A 19,179-nucleotide genomic window follows, 5' to 3' on the forward strand; every position below is an offset into this window, starting at 1 on the left:
AAGTACAAATTTTTTTTATATTTTTACAAAAAAAATGGAAAAAATCGGTAATGATTGTTCGTTATCTTTGAATCTGCAGGGCCTAGCAAAAAGTGTTGTATGCACAGTTTATAGAAAATTTTATTAACTTTTAAAAGCTTCAAAGTTTTGGAATTGCTTAATTCGTTCTTGAGATATATATGATTAAGTGGACCCAATTTTTTTTTGGAAAAACCCGTTATTCGTAAATATCTCAAAAACGTCACCATAGAATTAAAATAACCTTGACTTTCGAAATCAGGGGGTGATTTTACATAGGAATTTCATAATGGCGTCTCTGGTGCAGAAAAAAAATTGGAATTTGTGATCCAGTGATATTGGTGCTTACCATTTCAGTGTACTTATTTAACAATTTAGTGAAACGAACCGGTAACAAATAAGCAACAATTACCAAATTCCTCACAATACTGAAAGTGATAAATAATAATAAAAAACATCAATGTGGGACATATTTAAAGTATCGCTCTAATAATGCAAGGCGCTATAAAGTTCGAAGATATTTTAGGCCGAGCTTTTCTTCCAATTTTCGTTGTGCTTCTTTTTAATGTTTCCAACAAATTGGCGGATGTCCCCCACATTTTATGTTTTATGCCGACTCCGAATGGCAACTGCAAGGCAGATGAATTTTCACTGAGAATCCCGGGGCGACCACGCTTAGAAGTTTTTCTTCTAATTGAAAAAACATGTTTCTAAAATTTTGATGTTGCTTTGCCCGGGGCTTGAACCCCGGATCTTCGGTGTTGTAGGCGGAGAGCACGTTACCACCACACCACGACGGCCGCCGCTCTAATAATAACCAAGCAAACACACTGGTTCCTCACAATATCCAAATCAAACTCACAAAACAGGCACTTTCTGGCCCAATAAGATGGCTTAGACTCAGTATCGAAGCTGCTGGTAAATTTGTTGGGCTCTTTAAGCACAACAAAGAAATTTGGCCATTTATATGTTGCTATCTTTAAGAATTAAATTATTTTGGTACAAGCAGATCTCGTCAAGTTACTTTTTCTCGTCGATAAAAAATAAGTGCCGAGAAGTGGCAAGATGTAAAAAGGTAAGGCGCGATAAGCTCCGAAGAGATTTTAGACCGAGCTTCTCTTCTAATTTGCGTCGTGCTCCTTTTTAATTTTTCCTACAAATTGGCGGGACGGGACCTACTTCTTTTATGCCGACTCCGAACGGCATCTGCGAGCCAGATGAGTTTTCACTGAGAGCTTTTCATGGCAGAAATACACTCGGAGTGCTTGCCAAACACTTCCGAGGGGCGAAGTGGCAAGAGCTTACTCTAAATCATTTGTTAGGAAGTTTGTGTATATGCAGTAGCGAACAAAAAAATAGCAGCGACATTTTGTGTGTGTCAAATTTCTTCAAATAAACGCTTGTTCTTTTATTTATGATTGTTTTAACTGAAACCGTTCAACCCAAAATGAAAAACGTTTTCGAAAAATATGAAAGTTCCAGAAAATTTTACGAAAATATCGATATTTATTTGAATTTTCTTAAGTATGCAGTACTTTGTTGAACTAAAATTGATAGGTCTCAAAAATTCGCATTGACAATTTTTTTTCGAATTTTGTTTCAGATTTTCTTTCATATAAAATAAAAATGTTTCACACTTTGTATGGAGGAAAGTCTAAGCCACCCTTCGAAAAATAAATTGTCAAAAATCCTATTTTTCTGTTCGCTGCTGTATATTGGAACGATATCGAAAAATGACACTGAAGATGGTATAACAACAAAACTGAAATTTTAAAAGCACATTAGAAAAAATATGGTAAAATTTATTTAAAATTTTTTTCATTTATTCATTTCATTACCTAGGCTGAGTAGCAAGGTGGGGGCTTTTTATCGGAAAAGCTTTTATAAAATAAAAGGCAGTCTAATGTCAATATATGATGTACCCACTATGTATGCCTCATAATTGGTTTAATTTGCCTTTCAATTTCAAATCATGCAAAAATAGTAACAATTAAAATTCGCTACGATCTGCAATTAAAAAAGCTAATGAGATTAAATCACGATAAAAAAATGGTGTAGAAGTTGGTGTTGACCGGTGAAATGACGTAAAAGTCGATCAATGCAGGAATGTTCTCTAAAGGAACATCTTTTCACACATATTTCAGTTCTTAAATTAGAGCCCCTACTATAAAATGCTATAAAGAGGTTATTTTTTGTTCGCTACGTATGCTGCAACCACAAGATAAATAATAATAAAGGATTCAAGGGGTTGATAAGCGCAATACAAAGCTTTATAGCTTCAAACCTTCCGCAACCCAATTGTCAATCTCACCTACGCTAGCGGAATCCTGTTACAAATATGAATGTATCATAAACATGTCTAGCAGGCGAAGCCCTGACGACCCCAAGTTCATCATGGCCCACATGGGTGGGTGGCGGCATGGCCTCGAAAGTTTAATGAAGGTAAAATAATCAACATCGATACACTCCCCAAAACCTTCGGGAAGTATCTTTATCGTTAATACAACAACAATAACAACAAGATAAATAATGAAAATGTATACAACACTTACATGTAAAATAGTCGGTTGTGTTATATGATGACCATTAACAAAAGTTAAGGCATCAGCATGCAGTGGAGTCACAGTACAAACACCCTCCAGCAATGAAATCAAGCAATGACGCGCTTGAATTGATGGACCAAACAATTGCAGAGAATTCGTATTTGCAGAGCCAACCTGGAAAAAACAAGGTATGTGTGTGAATACGTAATTGCAATTTATATCAGACTGCATATTAATAATAATAAAATGAATACGTACCTCTATTGGATCACTGCCTAATTTAATGCGCCGACCACCATCACCACTGTGCGTTACTTCTACCAAAACTGCACCTTCACGATCACTGGAAATGCTGTTGGCGCCATTTGAGGCACCTAATGGTTTTTTCTTGCGCCGCCGAGGTTGAGAATCCGCTGGACGTCGCCTCACATGAAACATAATGGAACCTTAAATAGAAGAAAAATTTTGATAAATAATAGGTTATTTTTTTTAAAAAGTTAGAAAGGTTTTATTATACAGTGATGTGGAGCGCATATTACTTGGATTGGAAAATTTGTAAGAAAGGAGGCATTATTAGTCAGTCCATTGCCACCCATCTCTATATTTTTACTTCTCATAAATATTTTTGCAATTTCTATGTCAAAATTTAAAAATCAAAGTTTAGCAAGAATATGTCTTTATATAAGGAGAAATTTTTCGCTGATTTTTATCCATTTATATAAAGGAAGTGCTTAAATTTTTTTTTATTTTCTCCTTTTATTACATTTTCTCGGCGTCTTATCCTATCTGTGAAGTTTTACTGTTGTAGCTCAATGAGAACTTACATAAAAATCAATCCCAAAATTCCCTCCATTTTGTTTGATTTTTCTAAATACCTCAGTCCGTGCGCCCCCTAGCGAATATTTTTGTATCGTGTCATCGGATCTCATCGACCTCTGAATTAAGCTTGAAATTTCAAGTCTCTAGCTCATCGAGAAGTTACTTTAAAGTAGAATTTATGTAAGTATAAGTATTCGATGAAATTTGAAGCTTCTTGCCGTTAAAAAGAGGGCAGAAATGACAGTTTATATGGGGTATTTACGATATATACCAACGATCCCTAAAATTTTTTCAGACAACAATACATGCTATATACGAAAGCATATGGTGAAATTTGAAGGTTCTAGCTGTTAAAATGGGGCAGTAATTACTAAAAGCTTATTATCTGAACAATCGGTTGTGGGGGATATATGCTATATATACGACCGATCTCATCAATTTCTTCAGACAATAATATGTGCATATACGAAAGCATTTGGTGAAGTTTGAAGCTTCAAACTGATAAATTGAGGAAGATATGACAAAAATCCTCTTTTCTGAAAAATCGGTTGTATGGGGGATATATGCTATAGTGGTCCGATCCGGCCAGTTCAGACAAATGTTTAATCAGACACCTAAATATACCCGCTCACCAAATTTTATCAAGATATCTCAAAAATTGAGAGCATGGCTAAATCAACACAGCTCTTCATCCTGATCATTTCGGTATAATTATTGGTGGGTCTATCTCTTCTCCTTGAAGGATTTACAATTTTAAGATTTGAGACAAACTTAATATACCATTTCATTTTCATGAAAGGTATAAAAATGACTTTTAGCAACAAATCTGCAGATGTTGCAGTGTATCAGCGAACTTTCGTTTTCATAATCTTTTTAAGTCTTCTACAAAATAATTTAACATATTTTATAATTGATATTAGAGAAAAGTTGTAAGTTTACAAACGGCGATGGTTACTAGGACATGTTTCTGAATTTCACTTCTTCATCAGCTAGCTTTTCGAGAGCTGAGCGTTGAACTCGAATCTCCAACATTCATATCAGTGCAAGCCTTTAGCTGCTAAGCCATATGAATGTCCCGTTGTTCGCTGTACAATTGGTCTCTAAGAGTTGCCTTTTTGTTTATATTCCTTTTGATCACCATGTAATGTAGGCACATACACTCTGTATGTAGTTTATTCCTAATGGTGTGGATATGATTTTTAGGCGCGCTTTTGAAAGCTTAGTAACATTTGTTCGGATTTTTAAAGTATTTGTTTTTAATACTTCCGCTGTTACTATTATATCAATATGATCATATGTATTTAATTAGCGAGCTTTGCTCATATTGCTTTATACAATGGTTTTTGTAATTGATATTAGAGAAAAATTGTAATTTTACAAACGGCGATGGTTACTAGGACATGTTTCTGAATTTCACTTCTTCATCAGCTAGCTTTTCGAGAGCTGAGCGTTGAACTCGAATCTCCAACATTCATATCAGTGCAAGCCTTTAGCTGCTAAGCCATATGAATGTCCAGTTGTTCGCTGTACAATTGGTCTCTAAGAGTTGCCTTTTTGTTTATATTCCTTTTGATCACCATGTAATGTAGGCACATACACTCTGTATGTAGTTTATTCCTAATGGTGTGGATATTTTATTTTCTATTACTTTTCAAAAATATATAAACAATTTGTATAATTGTTAAATTCATTGTTACCGCTAGATAATCAAAACCAACAAGTTGTTTGTTCGTAATAATAGAAACTGACTTTCACTTAGAATGTACCCTCTCAGACTTGCTGCCAAAAAAATTGGTTTTGACAAGCGCTTCGAATGGCAAGGGAGCGAAAAAATTCACATTAAATTTACTTACAATATGAGAATATTTTGCATAGATGATAGAGGAAATTATCGAAAAGTTACATACAGATATTTTCACACAGATAGTTGACGTAGAAAGTGTAAGATTATTTTCATACCAATATCAATGAATTTTTATATTATTTTTCCAACAATGAAGTACTTCAGTTAATCGGCAACAAAAATTTGCCTAGATGAAAGTTGAATGTTGTATGTAAGTGGGTGCTTTTTTATGTTAGGGCGTTCCTTAGTTAATTCCCAGCTTATTGAGAACAGCAAACCAAAAGAAATTTACTTAGAACAAGGGTCTGCTTTCCATAGCACAACTGTGCTTTTATTGAGCATGCGAAAAGACAATCAATTTAAATTCTGATTGCGTGTGAATGCCAGTTTTCAAGATAATTTTAATAGAAAATAGAGTCCAGATCGATTTAAGCGTAAATTAACTACATATTACAGTTTAAAGTACCTTCTAATGAGATGTTTCGCTTTCAGAGTTTGAATGGAATTTGACGCAATTCGACGAATAATTGGAGATCAAATGCCGACTACGAATGAGAGGTGCCGTGCGAACACCATATAAGACTTTAGTGAGAGCAGTTTCAAAGAAGCAAAGAATGTTAATGGTTAATGCAGCACAAGGATGTATTATTTTAATAGAGTGGGCCCTACCCAACACTTTCACTCGAGGCTATCCACACCAGCACTCTGATAAAGCTTGTGAAGGCCTTCAATAAGTTCGTCTAACCAAAAGTCTTATTTTTTAACCTCAATCAGACCACTTATTTACTATTTAAAATTTCACCACTGGTTCCGAAAGGGTCCTGTCTTGAAAGAGTAACCGATTTCAAAAGGTCTGGTTCTGAAAAAGTACCCGGTTCCGACTAAACGAACCCGGTTCTGAAAAAGTGCCCATTCTTGAGAAAGTAACCGGTACCGAAGTGTCCACTCTTAAAAAAGTAATCGGTTCCAGAAATTTCTTAAAAGGAACCGGTTTCCAATAAGTGACTGGTTTGTAAAAAGTAACTGGTTTCTTAAAAGCAAGAAAAATCGGTTAAAAATAAGTAACCGGTTCAAAAAATATTCTTAAAAGGAACCGGTTTGCAATGAGTGACTGGTGTGTAAAAATGGTTAGTTTGCAAAAAACGGTTTTCAATGTGTGACTGCTTTGTAAAAAGTAACCGGTTTCTTAAAAGGAACCGTTTTCCAATGAGTGACGGGTTTGTAAAAAGTAAACGGTTTCTTAAAAGCAAGAAAAATCGGTTTAAAATAAGTAACCGGTTCCAAAAATATTCAGTTATTAATAAATGACCGGTTCTAAAAACCTTCGGTAAGTGACCGTTCCATAAATATTCGGTTTTAAATAAGTAACCGGTTCCAAAAATATTCAGTTATTAATAAATGACCGGTTTTAAAAACTTTCGGTAAGTGACCGTGCCATAAATATTCGGTTATAAATAAGTAACCTGTTCCAAAAATATTCTGTTATAAATAAGTAACCGGTTCGAAAAATATTCCATTGTAAATAAATAACTGGTTCCAAAAATATTCGGTATAAATAAATAACCCGTGATTCGCAAACAATAACTAATTATAGAAAGTTATTGGATCCAAAAATAATAGTTTCATACAGTAACACACATAGATCCGATTTCACGAAGCGATTATGGACGTAAGTAGGATAGCGCTACCCAACGAATGTTGAGACAAGTGCTCAAAATATCTCCTGGCGAAGTACTTTGCGGTAGCTCCGGGGGAATCTGTCCAGGACGTTACGAGGTTAAGTGCGGTTAAAGTTCTTCACTAAGTTTAATGTGCTCGGTACATCCACAGCACAAAACGAAAGGTTGGCTTTCGTTTCTTCGCATACTCTGACTACTAGGAAGCTTTATAATTTCTCTTCATCAGAGGCAGGACCAATTTACTTCCAATATAAAACTAAATGAGTTATGCTATTTTAAATGGAAATATACCCTTCCTAAAACAATAACTTGAGCCAATGAAAAACCCTGAGAATTCATTAGTTGCTGAAAAGTTCTGAAACAAAAATTTCAACCGTTTAGAGGTTTTTTTGTCTACTCAAAGTACACTGAAAGAAAAAGACTGGTAAAATTAACCGAAATACGGGTCAATTCAACCGAAATTTTTTGTAAATTTTTATCCATCGTAACAAGATGTTGAATCAACTGCGCACAAATCGTTCATTCGTAATTGACCGTTTTAGTAGTCAAATGAACAAAAAAAGTTGTTGCGACAGCTTTGTACGAAAGTACCTATGTTGCGGCATTTGCAAGGCAGATGAGTTTTCACTGAGATCTTTTCATGGCAGAAATACACTCGGAGTGCTTGCCGAACAGTGCCGAGGGGCGACCCCGCTTAGGAAAATTTTCTTCTAATTGAAAAACCTTATTTCTAAAATTTGTATGTTGCTTTGCCCGGGGTGTGAACCCAGGGTCTTCGGTGTGGTAGGCGGAGCACGCTAACATCACACCACGGCGGCCGCCATATACGTACGTAAATATGTGCATACATATAGTACACAGCATACATAAGTACAAAGTAGAGAGCGCAGTGAGCGTAAATTCTCTTTGAAATTTGCTCATGTATTGACTGTTGATTGCTGTTGAAATGACCAGTGAGATCAGTTGTGTTAACAAAAAAATCAGTTAGATTGATTAGGACTCTGTCAATTTTACAGAATTTTGTTAACTTAAGAGCGACAATTTCTTTTCTGTTGAAATGACTAAACTAATTTGTTCGCTTGACAAAGAACTCGGTCGAATTAACCATAATTCGATAAATTTCACCGAGTCCCCGGTAAGTTAAGAACAACAGAACCGATTTGTTGATTTTACTAGCACCATTTCTTTCAGTGTAGCAGCAGTACCAACCAGCTACGTTAGTACCTTTAATTTAATTTACTGCAATTCCACTTGTCTACTATAAACTTTTCTTTTCTAATTGAATTACAATGCCGTGTTGAAACTTATATGCAATTATTGTTAAAGGACTGACTAGAAGCTAAACTTTGGAATTCATAATGTAGTAAATTGCATTCCAAAAGGTGTTGGTTTGCGCTGCTCTGGTCTCATCTTATGACGCACAAAAAGCAAGAATAAAGGATAATAAATTTACTGATATTACGTATATATGTATGTATTAGATATATACGCCGCTGATAAACGCCGCCGCCGCTGCCGATTTTGGTCGTTTCTCGCCGCCGAATGTCAAAAATATCGGCGGCGGTGGCGGCGGCGTCCGGCGCGTTACTATATTTTTTACTCGTTTAAAACTGTTTTGGCCATTTATTGTTCATGTCGAAAATTGGTCGGATATGGTCGAAAGTGGTATCAACGGATGCGCATCACTGCCAGTTATAAGAAACGATGTGCGAAATTTAACTCTTTCTAGCTGTTCAAAAGTTATTTAAAAAAACAGGTGATTTCGATGTCAGCTTAACACGGACTTTGCATCACCAAATTCACCAAGTTATTAAAACAAAACACTAAAAGAAAAGTTATATAATAAATTTATATGCTCACTTTGAATATCTTTTTCAAAAAGTTAATAATGAACAATGAATTCAAATAAAATGACCCAAGGTGAACATGTTTTCAAATTGTCCTCAAGTTGTTAAAAAAAAAGCAAGTTACCCAAAAAAAGGTGCCGATTTTTTAAAGAATTTTATATTGCGATTGGCTGAAAGGATAAGGGAAATCAGTGATGCAAAATCCTTTAGTAGGTTCTAGGGGCATAAACACTCCTTTGAAATGATTCTTACCTCATACTTAAGATGAGGACATATGTACGTATGAGAAGGTTATGAAAAATCACTTGGGCTTACATTCAAACATCTTTTGTTTATATGCGAAACTATACAATAGCGTCTGAAATGTTAATTTTAATTTTCACACTTCATCCTTCAACACCCAAATCTTCCGGTTTCACATTTCCTAAAGTTGGCGGCATTGATTATAGCCTATGAACCAAGTTTAAATATTACCTACACGTTACGGCTCCTTTTACAAATGTGAATACGTAGGCACATATATTTACCAGGTGAGGCTTTGTCCTTCGCAAGAACACTCAAAGTGGTGAAGCAAGAGCTTTCCCAAGACAGTTGAACTAATGACCGTGTGTCCTACTACCGTAACGTAGTGGACAGTCGAACTAGTCTTAAAACTGAAGCTACGCGGTCATCCATAATGAGCTCTTATATCGTAAGGCCGGAAAACAAGAGTTAACATCTTTCAACTTAAAATCGGTCGACTTTCATTCTAAAATATCGTTTTGATTTAACAAGGACTATTGAAATCGACATCAATGTTGTGAACACAAACGTCTGTAAACTTTGGTCTACATTTAAAAAATTTTATCCAGGGTCCTTGTAAAATTTTAATTCTGTAGATGCGCCCAGGATTATACGATTTTCACCCATGAGTTACGCAATGACATCCACTTAGACTGCTTATGATTTCGAGGACGTCATCCTTGGCCGAATAGTTACTCCCTAACGTTTCAAGGTGTTTCTCTGGTGTAGCTCGGCAGCATAGCTCGACAAAAACATCCGTTAGAAAGTCTTCGGAGCTACACCTAGAGCTTTCAGGAAAGTGACGTCGACAAAAGTATGAGTTCGAAGTCACAGTCCTATAGCTTCTGTGCTGGCATAGGGTATAAGGGTCAGGGGGCGTGGTAGCGACTGGTGGTTGGGATTGCTACTGTTCGCACATGATTTAAAGAAATTGTGTTCCTGACGATTGTTGGAGTTAACCTCAGGTGAAACTACGCTTTGCACGAGCTATACAGACAAAATTGTGACCATTTTATGTATCTCTATTTCTTTTCAGCAAACGCAGCAGTACCAATTCTAAAGACCGGGGTTAGGTTGGAAGCCTCTCTGAAGTAAGTGAACGAGGCACAATCCCTTCGCAAGGAGCTACTCCTAAAAATTTTAACCAATCTGTGAGATTTTGCGGCAAAAACCTCGGATCTTTCCAAAATGGCCAAAACGTTGATTTCCTTAAATACATACAAACAAAACCTGGTAAAAGTTTAGTTGAGGGGTCGACTGCTAATACGCTACCAAAGATATCGAGAAAGGTGTCAAACGACGCGTCTTAACATCAGTGTTAATAATCCGAAGGCGGAAAATACAAATTTTAACTCGTCCAAAAGATATTAACGAAAACCCGAAAAATTACGCGCGGGTCCCTCCGAAACCGGCGGTGGGATCCATAGTATTTCTGCGCAGAACACCTTCTTATAAAAAATTACCCTGGGTGAGTCCAACACCGGTTTGGAGACCAAAACTATATCCGCGCAAAACTCTTCTGCTCGCAATTTTTTTGTGGGTACACAACATTACAACAACCACATGAAAATGGCCAACTTCAACTGCAAATATCTCCGAGCAGAGATAACATTTTTCTTTTCCGCCTATCGGATTATTGTTGTCGAGGTCAATACGCGTCTTTTGACACCTCTCTTGATATTTTTGGTATCGTATTAGCAGTCGACCCCTCAACTAGACTTTTACCCAAAACATTTCCTAAATATTATTTTTTTAAATAGAAAAATCAAGCTTTTTAAAGTCAGAACACCGGCGTACGCCGGCGCGCCGCCCACGCCGCCGCCGCCGGTACATAATAGAGCCTACGCCGCCGCCGCCCGATAAAGTGATCGGCGTAAACCTCTAGTATGTATATATTCAAAAACTTGTTGGCACTCATTAGGTGTAAAGGGAAATTTTCATTCAAATGCAATAATGAGCAACGGCAACCGAGATAGTTCAAGCAAACACCGAATGGGTGGTGGCGTTTAAATGCCAACAAATGATGAGTTTGTTTTAACTTTGAGTAGTATTACAATATACAGTTGAAAAAAGCTACGTGCTTCTTGTGTTTTCAATGGTCAGGTATATACTCGTACATATGCATGTATGTTTTTAGAATGCATACATTTATATGCTTTCAAATTGATTTTTTTAAGGCGTGGGTGTTTGAGATGCACATTCTAAGGAAAGGCGAAAGAGTGCATGAGTAAGTGACGTTTTAATGTTGGAAAATTGTTTATTGATTAAAAATATGATGGAGTATGGAATACCGTTATAAATACCTACACTTGTTACTTATAACAAGATAATGATTTTATGATGTGTGCCTCGTAAAAAAAACAGCTAAGGACGGGACTGCTTTTGACTGTGCCGAAGGCCTCATACCTGTAATGAATGGAGATGAACAACAATCTGATGAAATTATAGAAACTTGGACCATCAGTGTTGTGAGATATATGTATGTCTACGATTTTTTTAAACGACAACCCCATCGGGCCAGGGGCTTAAAATATATCGTAAGAGGCGACTAAAATACCAAATTAATTCAACATATTTTGTAGCGCAACCCTTTCAAGGTGTTGCCAGCGCAATATATAGCTTCTCCAACCCAATTGTCAATCTCACCTACCCGTGGCAAATCCTCTTTCTTTAACAGCAGAGGCTCTGGCGACCCCCCTTCCTCCGGCGGGTTAGGGGGCATAGAATATACCAGTGGTAGGTATGGCTGTCGTAAGAGGCAACTAAAACACCAAATTGATTAAAGGGGTTGTGTAGCGCAACCCTCTCAGGGGGTTGCCAGCGCAATATACATATAGCTACTCCAACCGAATTGTCAATCTCATCTACCCGTGGCGAATCTTGTTTCATTAACAGCCGAGGCTCTGGCGACCCTGAACTCCTGGTGGTTCTAGGGGTGAGAGGGCGGTATGGCTAGAAGGTTTCATGTGGTCATACCAAATCGTTCCCGAGATAATTGGGCTAGTACCTTTATGGTGCCTGTTACCGGAACGTGCCGGATCTGCATCCGGCAAAGGACCATCAACATCGATAACACTCCTCAGGGCCTTCGTGGAGTGTCCTTATCGCTACAACAAAAACAACAACCCCAAAAAATTCATTGATCTAGGGGATGGGAGGGCGGGAATGACCTTGAAGGTTTTATGTGGTTATACTAAATCGTTCCCGAGATGGTCGGGCTAGTAACTTAATGGTGCTTGTTCCCGGAACGTACATAATCTGCATCCGGCAAAGGATATCGAAAACAGTCCCCAAGGCATTCGGGGAGTGTGTGACAACAACATGACGAAGAAATGACGAAAAACCTCTTAACTGAACAATCAGTTGTATGGGAGATATATGAAATAGTCATTTTTCCTTCAAGGCAGAACACTTGTGCTCTTAGAAATATGTTTTTATTTATTCGTTAATCTCGTAGCGTCGAAATTGAGCCAGTATACAGTACATAAATCCCGATTGCAGAGTGTATATTGTGGACGCACTCTCGGAGCACGGCTCGCGTCTTCTTACCAAATGCGGGAAGGATCAGTCATTTTACTTCAAAGACTACAGACCCATCATTCTAGCATATTTCCTGCCCAGTACATTTCAGTAATCATAAAGGACAAATGCCTGCAAACAATGAGCTCCCAGATAGATCGAGCATGTAACAAGTTGTCCACCAAAGCGGCGAAGACGGATCTGGTATTTTTCAGTAGGAAATATGAGGTTCTGAATTGGACAGCACAAAATATGTGGGTCATTCTAGATAAAAAAAATTGCCTTGGAAACTGAATATGGATGAGATAGTGAACGAAGCCTCCATGGGACGTCGCTCTTTCCATATCTCATTGGGTTTTTACAGGCGATCGTGAATACTATCTTGTACTAAAAATTCCTTATTTGCTGGACAGTAACAGAGAAAACAAACTGTATTAAGAAACCTGAGGGGGTTTGCAAATTATCATTATTTGGTACCTATGAAGAAAACTCTAAAATCCACCAGGCGCATTCCAACTGTAAATCTATCGACCACCAACTTAGCGTTAGAAAATGCAACTTGACTTAATTACTCGTGACAGCTAGAGCGCAGGTCGTAAGGCGCTTGTAGTATAACATAATGTAACATTGGACGAACCGACTATTTGATCCCGAGTTAGGATGGAAATAGGCACTGGCTCTATAGTGGGTTCTCGGTCATATGGGCAAAGATGCTAATGGAAGAGCGGGTATGCTAGCTAAGAAGAGAACAAGCCCCGAATATTGTACATTAAACGTCCTATTCCGATTGGGCCAGACATTAAGAAAACAACGACGTGGAACTATATGCAGAAATGCCAAGTATTCGACATTAGGCTAACAAAATTAGTCTTGCTAACAAAAAGAGATACACATGATGGCCGCATTTATAGGGCACTATCTTCTAGCGTCACATTTAGGAAGTACGGGCTGCAGAATGAAACGATTGAGCACGTTCCCTGTTCGTGTCCTGCGCTCACCAGAATATAGTCAGTTTCTCATGCGCGGTCCGTGAGGACCTCACATATACTCAATGAATTCATAGTGTTATCAGAAGTTTGTTTAATGACGTTACTGAAAACCCCTATGAAAAACCAGGACCTAAGTTATAAACTAGCTCCATATTATTGGCAAATACTAGAAGCTTTCTTGGACCTATGCCACTTGCTATCTCTATATCTTGCAGTTGTATCACTCCTAATAGCTGGAGTCTTAGCCTGGAAAGTGATACAAAACGTGTTTTATCGTTTCCTTCTCCAACCCGCACTTCCTGCATCTGATATCACTGACAAGAGGTAATTTAAAATCATGTAACGCCAGGAGGCAGTGTTGAGTCAGAATATCCGTCATGAGTCTAGAGTCCTCTCCTTTTAATTACTGGGGAAACTTTGTTAGTCTAAGGTTGTAAGACATACACATGATATTCGACACTTTACAGCCCCACACCTTTCCCGCTTGGTTGATCACGTGCAACTCTCGTGAAAGTAGAATTGACCAAAAAAATATTTGAAGATTTGCCAAGAGGGCGAAATTATTTTGTACCACAAGTCCTGGTTGCTGATGGGGGTTTTCACCTTAAGGACCGGCCAGTACAACCTAACCTAACAAAGTTTAATTAAAAAATACACACAATTAAAGATTTAGCAAAAATTTAAGCGAAATACCCCAAACATAATACATACCAAATTCAAACGAAAAATATCCATTGATATAATTACACAAAAACAAAAACTGCTGAAGCAGTGACGTTATCTACTTGTCGCACCGGCCCCGCTGGAGTGCATGACTGTTGGGTATTTGTGGTTATATTGATTTTTATGAAAGCAAAAAAAATATGTAAGTACGATTTTTAGAGTTTTTGTTAAAGAATGCGAGTTTTATTACTACTCTCTTTCAAGTATATTTACGTGAATAAGATTCACAATGCGAAAATAAATTAAAAGAAAATTTATGTTGGTGTTATTTCAACAGCACTCAGCGATAATCAAAAGTCAATGTCAAGTGTTTACAAATAATATTATGCTTGCAACATGTTTTAAGGACTTCCCCCTCCATACCACATGCTCTTACCTGACGGATAGTACACAATTGGATAACAACCTCGTAGCGAACATCAATTGTAAAGTATGTAATGTAAATTACGAATGAAATAAGCTGCTTAGGGCTTAAAATCAAAAAACAGCCCATACCACAAATGATGACGTATCCTGTGACAGAGCACAAAATTGTACTAACCGTTTCGATTCACAGTAAAATGAATACTGAATCAACTCAACGAATTGTTGTTTGGTAGGAATACGTTTGTAGGAATACGTTGTACGTAAGTGTTACATATATATTAATGCAGTCCTGTTTTTGTTTTGCGTATATTTTTTCAGCTTTTGTTGTCATCAGTCTATCAAAACAAAATATAATAAATGTACCAATGTAAGGACGAACATACACTAGCGCTCATATTAATAGGTACACATTTTTATACTCAGAGTGCTTTGCACACAGAGTATATTAACTTTGATTCGGTAACGGTTGGTTGTACAGGTATAAAGGAATCGAGATAGATATAGACTTCCATATATCAAAATCATCAGTATCGAAAAAAAATTTGATTGAGCCATGACCGTCCGCCCGTCCATCCGTCCGTCTGTCCGTTAACACGATAACTTGAGTAAATATTGAGATATCTTCACCAAATTTCGTACACGAGCTAATCTGGACCCAGAATAGATTGGTATTGAAAATGAGCGAAATCGGATGATAACCACGCCCACTTTTTATATATATAACATTTTGGAAAACACAAAAAACCTGATTATTTAGTAAATAATACACCTAGAATGTTGAAATTTGACGTGTGGACTGATATTGAGACTCTTGATAAAAATTTGAAAAACAATTTTAAAATGGGCGTGGCACCGCCCAATTGTGATTACAAATATTATTAATCATAAATCAAAAATCGTCAAACCTATCGTAACAAAATTCGGCGGAGAGGTTGTCCTTACTATAAGGAATGCTTTGAAGAAAAATTAAAGAAATCGGTTAAGGACCACGCCCACTTTTATATAAAAGATTTTTAAAAGGGTCGTGGACGAATAAAATAAGCTATATCTTTGCAAAAAGAGCTTTATATCAATGGTGTTTCATTTCCCCAAGTGTATTTATTATAATAGGAAAAACTTCAAATTTAAAAAAATGGGCGTGGCACCGCCCCTTTTATGACTAAGCAATTTTCTATGTTTCGGGAGCCATAACTCGAAGAAAAATTAACAGATCGTAATAAAACTTGGTACACAAATTTTCCCTACAGCAGGAAATATTTCTAGAAAAAATGGACGAGAGCGGTTAAAGACCACGCCCACTTTTATATACAAGTTTTTTAAAAGGGTCGTAGGCGAAAAAAAGCTTTGTATCAATAGAATTTTACTTTCTAAATTGAATTATAACATTAAATTGGAAAACACTAAAGTTTTTTAAAATGGGTGTGGCACCGCCCGTTTTGTGACTAAGCAATTTTCTATGTTTCGGGAACCATAACTCGAAGAAAAATTAACATATCGTAATGAAATTGTGTACACATATTGCCTTATAGCAGAAAATATTTCTAGTCAAAATGGACGGGATCGTTTAAAGACCACGGCAACTTAGATATAAAACAAGTTTAAAAGGGTCGTAGACTAAAATAATAAGCTATAACTTAGGAAAAAATAGTTTTGAATCAATGATATTTCACTTATCAAATCTTATTGTAAGAGGACTTGGGGAGACATTTTTCTTTTAAACGGGCGGTGCCACGTGCTATGTAAAAAGTAATTTATTTGAAATGAAATTTACAATTGAAGGTCACGCTGGGTATATAATGTTCGGTTACACCCGAACTTAGACACCTTTACTGTTATACATGAGTTTTAATTAATTTTCATTTAAAACTAGCAGACCCAATAGATGTTGCATTGGCCGAACTTTGATTTATTTGCAGAGTCAGATATATAATTTTGCATGTATACGCAACAACAATGATTTGAGCCAGATAAATCTAGATAGATTTCAATTTGTGAGCCAGATAATTTGTTAGTTTCTTATATTTAGTTTGGCAACGCTGCCTATAATAAACCTACTTTTTTCAAAAATAGATGGCGCTGCTTTGCATGGATGGAATACAACGGCGATATCTGCCTATCACAACTCATATGTACAAAAATATCACGACTTCTGCTTTTCAAGCCTCCCAATGATCCAGAGAGTTCCCATGAGAATTGAGCGTGATACGGAGTTAGAAAACTCACTGGATGATGGCTATTCTCTTGCACCTTTTTGCTCTCACACCATATCAGGTAGCAGAGTTTGTTGTGAGAATATTAGTGTTAAGCCGCAGTTACCCACCGACGTGTGTAACGTATGCATACGTATGCCGTACGTACACACATTTGAGCGAAATTTATGCCCGTAGTGGCAACCCTGCAGTCAAAAGCCAAAGTAGTCAGCAAACCTTCTAGTTCATTGACTAGAATTTTGTGGGGTTATTCATACTAGTTGGTGTATGAGTAGTTCATTGACTAGAATTTTGTGGCGTTCATCATACTAGTCAGTTTTAGAATGGTTCTTTGACTATGATATTGTGGTGTTATTCATAGTAGTTAGTATTTAAATAATTTATTCGACTAGAATTTCGTCTGTCGGACGCGAGGAAATGCGCAAGTGCCAGTTTGCAATATATACTTCAATTGACAATGCTAGATATCGTCCAAATCGACGGGCACATAAACACAAGCATGACGAGGTGACCCTCACCGTTACCTCAACAGAGATTAAAGAAGATATCGAAAACGCCAAGCCTTCCATATCAATAGCCCTAGGCGGGTGCCAAAACACCTTGGCCATGAGGGCATCAGCAGCCTAGCACATTTTTTCTACTTGGCGTTAAAAGCCTTTGCCGTTCCAGAATAACGGAGAATGACAAGGATAAGACCACTAACAAAGACCGGAAACCCAGCCAGTACCTAACGATATTATGCCTTTGGTCAGTAACCAAAACATTTGAAGCCGTTACGATTCCCTCTTTAAATGATATTCTTCGGTTATCCAGCCATCAGCATGACTTTCGTACAGTGCATATCACTACCACCGTTATGAACTCCATTAACACTAATCATAGGTCGGTGCTAGTGCAGCTTGGCCTGTTTTGACGTAGTCAACAACGACTGGTTCGTCCTTCTCCGTTAGATTGATAGATAATTTATTGAAGATTGCACTGCGCCTATTGGTCTATTGTGCCCTCACCTCCTTCACAGCACATCATCCAAGCCGACTTCCTTGATGAACCCTAGCCGTTCCCTTGGCTTGAGGGATTTAATGTGGGAATGTTCTGGCCATGGTGAGCCCATAAACTTAGCCCTGTGTCTTGAGATTGTGTCACAGGATATGGTCCGCCGGCTCCGCTAATCGATCACAAAATCGGCATGTGTTATTTCGTTACATTTTAGGTTTTATATATATGTACGTATTTTTATCAAAATTTATTTCAAAGTATAATGTATTGAATTGATAAATTTTAAAGTGATATATGGATTGTATGGACGAAAGTTAACCAATATCGCGGCATCGATTTTTCGATAGGATTTGGGCTCAAGAAAAAAAAGTTCCACTACGAATACCCAAAAAAATAATTTTGGAGCCTGGCGAAAGGGTAAATTTTTCGACAAAACACTCCCCAAAACCCAAAAAATATTTTTTTTTTTTTTTTCAAAAAACTGTTGTAAAAATCAATGGCGCGATATCGGTTGATAAATCGACCCAGTTTAATATACATACTTTTTATATATATGAAATATAATGAATAAAATGAATTTGAGGTAATTTAAAGTAATTTTTCAACCCAACTAGGACTAGTGTATTTTCTAGTAGGATGCTGATGCAAATATCGAATAGTATGTCAACTGGTATTACAATGATGCATACACTGAGTGGTATGCCAACTGGTATGTTGATAATGAACACACTAACTAGTATGTCACAGTTGGTATGATATGATGTATATAATAACTAGTATGCCATCTCGTATAATGCTGGCGCAAAGTCTGACTAGTATGTTAATTGGTATGAACCTGATGAGTATACTGACTAGTATGGCATCTGGTACGATGTTGGTGTATATAATGACTAGTTTGTCAATTGGTATGATGCTGATGCAGAGACTGGCAATTGATATTTCGTAGGACATCGCCATGTTAAAAATACCAGTTGCTAATATGAAAAAATTACAGAACTCATACTAGTTGGGATTTTTGGCAAACTAGTATTCATCTAGTATACATATAGTTGGTTTGACTGCAGGGAACGAAAAAAATGTTGCCATTGACCTCTGTTTGAATGCATGCTTATGGAAACATCAAAATTTTCTATTTTAATTTTTTATGTTCTAAAAGGCTGGAATTAGTATTAAATAAGTATAAATAGATTACGTATTTTTAATCTGCACTTTTACATAATTATTTCGAATTATTTTCACAATTTTTCAAACTTTAATTAGGTGTTTTTGCATAAAACTGCAAACGGTCAAAAATTGGCGCTGACACGTTCTTACCGAAAAAATTAAAATTGTTTTGATTTTTACG

General features: G+C 36.9%; 1 protein-coding gene across 7 annotated transcripts in view; it reads right to left on the reverse strand.

Moving 5' to 3' along the window:
• The window catches only part of cno (adherens junction formation factor afadin), a 151,151-nt gene that overhangs the window by 45,544 nt on the left and 86,428 nt on the right, over positions 1–19,179 (reverse strand). For all 7 annotated transcript variants that reach the window (XM_067787883.1, XM_067787874.1, XM_067787839.1 and 4 more), the window contains 2 exons: positions 2,820–3,007; positions 2,571–2,735 (listed from right to left, as the gene is read on the reverse strand). In XM_067787883.1, the coding sequence (XP_067643984.1) occupies positions 2,571–2,735; positions 2,820–3,007 (353 nt within the window). The remainder of the gene's footprint in view (positions 1–2,570; positions 2,736–2,819; positions 3,008–19,179) is intronic.

This window comes from Eurosta solidaginis, chromosome 1, assembly GCF_040869045.1.
Source record: "Eurosta solidaginis isolate ZX-2024a chromosome 1, ASM4086904v1, whole genome shotgun sequence".
NCBI lineage: Eukaryota > Metazoa > Arthropoda > Insecta > Diptera > Tephritidae > Eurosta > Eurosta solidaginis.